This window comes from Canis lupus, chromosome 27, assembly GCF_011100685.1.
Source record: "Canis lupus familiaris isolate Mischka breed German Shepherd chromosome 27, alternate assembly UU_Cfam_GSD_1.0, whole genome shotgun sequence".
NCBI classification, from domain to species: Eukaryota; Metazoa; Chordata; class Mammalia; order Carnivora; family Canidae; genus Canis; species Canis lupus.
In genome coordinates this window covers 28,033,814-28,039,813 of record NC_049248.1, presented here as the reverse complement: position 1 = coordinate 28,039,813, position 6,000 = coordinate 28,033,814, and the positions used below count along the sequence as shown (strand labels likewise).

Genomic DNA, 6,000 nt, shown 5'->3' with positions numbered 1-6,000 from the left:
GGAGAAGCAGGCTCCATGCAGGGAGCCCGATGTGGGACTCGATCCTGGGACTCCAGGATCACACCCTGAGCCGAAGGCAGAAGCTAAACTGCTGAGCCACCAAGAGATCCCCAGGAACTAATGTTTTTATTGTAGTTAATACTAGTTTAAATAAACCTGTCCCACTAGAGTCCACTATAATTGGACAGTGCAGCTCTAGAGCTTCTTACTGTTGTAAGATGGGACGTAATAAGAAGAGAAACATCTTCGAGGTTCGTGAGATAGGAAGGTTTGAGACTGTTTCCAATTTCAGTGCCAAATACACTCTTCAAGCTTTTCATCAAAAGGTGCCCCTTTACCTTCTGTTCCCTTCTGCAGTTTCAGGGGTCATTGTCCCCAGCTGCTTCTCACCTGCCTGTGTCTGTACCTGCATTCCCTCCACCTTGCCTGCCTTCTGCTTTCCTGTCCATCTGTCTACTGCCTGCCTGTCTTCCTAATTTTATACCTCCTACCTTAAGGAGATTCTTATTTCTCTTTTGCACAGAAGTAAGACAACTGGGCCCGGGAGATTGTTGTCTACCTGAGTTATATTTGGAATGTCCACTGAGCTTTGCCCTAATTTTTTTTTTGATGAAACATAAATCCATTATACATGCTGGCTTTTTTTCCCTCTCCCAATCGCAAGCTACCTATGACAAAAATAATACTTGTGGGGGGAAAATGCGGGCATGATCATCTTACCGATGAATTCATTTTAATAATTTTTTTAAAATATTTTATTTATTTATTCATGAGAGATACACAGAGGTGTCCCAGGTGTCCCATTTTAATAATTTTAAACAGTGGATCCTACTGCCTTGGCCCATTCCTCTAAAGCTAATAAGATAGCCACCCAGGGAATCCCTGGGTGGCTCAGCGGTTTAGCGCCTGCCTTTGGCCCAGGGTGCGATCCTGGAGACTCGGGATCCAGTTCCACATGGGGCCTCCTGCATGGAGCCTGCTTCTCCCTCTGCCTGTGTCTCTGCCTCTCTCTCTATCTCTTTCTCTCTCTCTCTATCTCTATCATAAATAAATGAATAAATAAATCTTAAAAAAAAAAAAAAAGACAGCCACCCAGAACAGGGATGGCAGCCGTAAACCTGATCTTTCATACCCACTCTTCTAGAAAATTCTTGAATGTCAAGGGCTTCAACAAGCTTCTTAGAAGGAGGGGCAGGACCACTAGTCCCTCACTGAGCTTTCCAGAGTCTTCTCCCTTCGCAAGTCGGCCTGCCTGCAGCTTGCACCGTGACCGGATTCCTCGGGCTTGGGCTTGGGTCACACTCCCCGGTTTGGGACCGAGTCCCCCTGTGCTGAGCCTTCCGGGCCACCGACCACCCTGCTCCGGGACCGCGCGCACCTGTGAGGGGCCTCACCTGGCGGCCCGAAGGCGGGGCGACCCGGGGCAGGTGCAGCAGGGCGGTGGCTGGAGCCCGAGGGTCTGCACCGCGGGGCCAAGGGCGCCCTGGCCCGGGGGCTTCTGGAGGTCAAGGTTGTAGGCCCCTGGGCTAACGGAAAAACAGCCCATTAGAAGGGATTTAAAGCCCGATCTCTCTTTTCTGGAGTGGCATGTGTTGTTCTCCAGTATCTTTAATACACCCTAAATTATGTACTGCTCAGCGCCTCCAACCCCCCAGAGTAAGACTAGAATGGATCCCAGGGTGGGGTGGGGAGTGGGTGGGGGTGGTGGTGGGGGTGGTGGTGGGTGCACAGGAATTGGCTCCCCTTCCCTCCCCCCTCCCCTGGTCACCCCCTCCCAGTGAGGAGGAGGGGGTCTTACTAGGGCAGCCTAGGCTGTGAAGGGGCGAGGGGGTCTTGAACCAAGTACAAGTTCGGTCAAACAATGGCTTGGTCGTGGGAGAGTCCCAAGGGCAAGGATGGCCTGCTGCTGAGTGTGGTATCAGACCATCCCGGCAGGGCCAGGCAAATCTGAAGGTGCGATCTTGATAAAGAGAGTCCTTGCCATTGTGGCCTGGGCGCCCGCGTGCACACACACGTACGTGCCCTCTCTGCCACACAGGACTGAAGTGTGGGGTCCCTGCGGTTGATGTGCACTGGGAAACCGGGTTCATCCAGAGAACGATCAGTTGGAGAAATTCAACAGTCGGCCGACATCTGAGGCAGGTCAGTGTAAGGAAAGCCTTGATTTCTTAATGAGAAATGGTGACGTTTTCTCTTGCTTCAGCTCTCACAACTCCAGAGGAACGTGTAACTTTTCTCTTGACCCCAACTCAACCTCTCCGCCAAAAAGCTTACTTCATAGGAAGTATCTTCCTAACCAATTTTATTGGTAACTTAAGAAGGTTGTACAAGGAGAATTGACTTCACATGTTTCTGAAGGCGATGGCATCTATGGGGAGATGTATATATTAGTTGTTTGTACTTTTCTTCTTGGGCAGGTCTCCCTAAAATTAGGTGAGGAGCACTTCTGTGGAGGAAGCTTGATCCAAGATGATCTGGTTGTTACAGCAGCAGGCTGCCTGGTTGGTCTCAACCAGTAAGTTGTGGATTTCCATTGCTTATCAAACCTTAATTCATAGCAGGTAAGACTGGGAGATTTGAAGCTCTAAATACCATGGGAGGGTCAATCTTAGCCCCTTTCTGATTTTTTCAACCTGGTCCACCCATTCACTGGCCTTCCTGATCCCCAGAAACTTGTATCCAGCTCAAGATTCCCTGTACTTCCTACTCCACTAACTAGAGACCCCAAAGATCCCATAGATCTTCTATAATTTGTGGAGTTAGTGGTAAGGTGGAGGTGATGGTTACTTCTTCTAATAACATATTGACATCAGATGTTAAATGGATGTTCCAAAGTTTTAATAATCTGAGTTTCAGTCATTAGAAGGGAAAAAATAGGTATACTATTTTTAGTATATCTATTAGTATATTTGGTATATTTTACTATTTTTTATAGAAATAACAGATACTTAGCTAGATTGAGAGAGAGTACTAATAATAAGGACAGTTCTAGAGACACCTTTTATATTTTGTTAAAAATGGAAGAGCATATAAGCTGGTAAAAAAGAAAAAAAAAACAGACCACACTTAAATATTTTATGCAGAAAGAGAATTGATGGCAGGGGAAGGGATCACAGAATGTAAACACTGATGGAAACCCATGATTTTTTACAGATCCCTATAATTTATAGGCATTTATGATAGTTGGTATTAATCCTCAATAAAGGTGCATCTCCTTTTAAGACTTAGAAATGCTTTAAGTGGGGATCCCTGGGTGGCGCAGCGGTTTGGCGCCTGCCTTTGGCCCAGGGCGCGATCCTGGAGACCCGGGATCGAATCCCACGTCGGGCTCCCGGTGCATGGAGCCTGCTTCTCCCTCTGCCTGTGTCTCTGCCTCTCTCTCTCTCTCTGTGACTATCATGAATAAATAAATAAAATATTAAAAAAAAAAAAAAAGAAATGCTTTAAGTTACACTAATCACTTTTCATTTAATTACGTGAAACCAAGACAGTCTTTCCTGGGGGAAACAGTTATACTTAATTGCAACATTTTTCTTTGGTTTTAGGAAGCAAATTAAGAGTCTGACTGTGACTGCTGGCAGGACAACCTCTCTCAACCTGTTCTCAGGCGGAACAGGAACAAAAGAATCCTGTCTCAAAAATTATTATCCATCCTGAGTACAGCACACTTGGATATATGAGTTCTGATATTGCACTGCTGTATCTCAAACACAAAGTTGAGTTTGGTAAGTAGGGGGAGTTAGCGTATGAAAAAACGTAGGAGAACACTGTTTTACTAACTCTGTACCAGTTCACTTTAATTTTTGTGCATATATCTAATAATAACTAAGCTTTGTTCCTTTTTAAAAGTTTGTTGATAGCCTATAAAAAGCACTGTGCAGGCTATCAGTCCCAGACACAAGTCATGTATACCTGACTTAATCCACATTTTAAGTGCTCCTTTCTTTTAGCTGGGCTAGATTCTAGACTTACGCTCAGCTCTCACCGGGGAGTTTGGGACGTTTGAAAATGTTCTCAGAAACTTCTTTCTGTCATTATTGTGGACTAGATATCTGACACATTCTCAGCACAGGTATTCTAAGCATTTTTAATAAAAATTTTAAAATTCTATTTTTTAAAAATGTGAAAAATAGGGCAACTGGGTGGCTCAGTGGTTGAGCATCTGCATTTGGCTCAGGGCATGATCCCAGAGTCCTGGGATTGAGTCCTGCATTGGGCTCCCCTCGGGGAACCTGTTTCTCCCTCTGCCTTTCTCTACCTATATCTCTCTGTGTCTCTCATGAATAAATAAAATCTTTTTAAAAAAATAAAAATCAAAAAATAAAAGTGTTGAGTGGCCCAAAACAATGAAAAAGCACAAATCTAGAAGAGTTGGCCAGATACTGAAATATGCCACTGCCTTTGAGACATCAAATTGTTAACCTAGAGCTATAACTGGTCCTGCAAGGACCCTTCATGGGAGGAGGGATGAGGGATGAGAGAGTCTGATTGGAGCCTGCCATGTAACCCCTGACTTCCCAAAAAGTGATGCTTTGAAAGATAGAGGGGGGAAATGCCGCATAAAGTGAGGGAATGTCAAGATTACCTGTTTGGGAAGGTCATAAAGTGAGGGAAGTCAAGATTACCTGCTTGAATCTTGTCTCTGGTTGGAAGGTTCTCAGAAAAATCTGTAATCATGAGCAAGCCCTCATTCAAGTTTTTTAAGATTTTATTTATTGATGAGAGAGACACACACACAGAGAGGCAGAGACATATGCAGAGGGAGAAGCAGACTCCCTGTGGGGAGCCTGATGTGGGACTTGATTCCAGGACCCCGGAATCACGACCTGAGCCAAATGCAGATGCCCTCGTTTAGGTTTTATGCTGGAATTCCCATAACCTGTGACCAAAAGAAACTATTGCCCCATTTTTCTATTCTCCTTTATAGAAAAGCTATGAAGCTTCATTTATGGTAAGCAGGTTAATTTCCTCTCCTCAATTCTCATAGTTGCATGTATTAGGTTCAAGATATCTGTTAGACATCCAGGTCAATCAGACTTTTATCCTCATCACTCCACCAAATCTGCTTTGATCTCACTCACTCCCATGTTGCTAAATTCAAAGGTAAATTCTCAATCCTCTGCTTATTTGTTAGGAGTTTTGACAGAATTGCTCATACTGTTCTGGAAACATTTTCTTCACTTGAGTTCCAGGAGTCCCTTGGTTTTCCTTCTACCTCTTTTTTCACCCTTTCCTAGGCTTCTTGGATGATATCTCCTCTTCTTTGTGTCCTCTTATTATAGGTATGCTCAGCACTTGGACCTCTTCTCTTTTTGTCCTCACTCCTTAAGTGTTCTAATCCAGGATCAAGGCTTTATACCATCTGCGTGATGTATCCCAAATATTGTCTATCTAACCCAGGTTTCTTCGTATTACATATGCTGCTCGGATTACTAGAAGCTGTATAGCTAACTGTCTACTGGCCATCCACCTGGATAGCTAATAGGCATCTCAAACTTAATATGTTTAAAACAAAATCTTGATTATCCTCTACATCCTAAATCTTCCTTACCCATAGCTTTCCATTTTGATTAATGACAACTCCATCTTTCCAGCTGTGTAAGGTAAACACTTTGCCTTGGGTCTTGATTCCTCTTTCTCTCACATTGATGATTCTTTCTTCCAGAAAAGTCCTGTTGCTTCTGCCTCACTCTCTATGCTCTTAACATCTGTTCCAGGCTACCATTCTCTCTTGTCTAGGCTAATTTTAATAGTCTCATAAATTGTCTTTAACTTCCTCTTTTGCATGCATAACCCAACAACTAGACTAATACTTTTTGAAACATAAGTTATATTATGTTACTCCTTTTTTTATGTTACTCTTTTCAAAACACTTCAATGGTTCTTCATTACACACAGATGGAAATCAATGTTCTTGCATTGATGTCTCTGTCCTCCTAGCTCTACATCTAATCTATTGTGTGTACTGTTTTTTTCACTATTTTTTTCTTAAATTTTCCA

At 43.7% G+C, this 6,000-nt stretch overlaps 1 protein-coding gene across 1 annotated transcript in view; it reads left to right on the top strand.

The window, feature by feature from the left end:
* The first annotated feature begins 218 nt into the window (after positions 1-218).
* The window catches only part of OVCH1 (ovochymase 1), a 52,798-nt gene continuing 47,016 nt past the window's right edge, over positions 219-6,000 (top strand). The window contains 4 exon segments of the mRNA XM_038577916.1: positions 219-326; positions 2,418-2,515; positions 3,546-3,588; positions 3,590-3,725. Coding sequence (XP_038433844.1) covers positions 219-326; positions 2,418-2,515; positions 3,546-3,588; positions 3,590-3,725 — 385 coding nt within the window.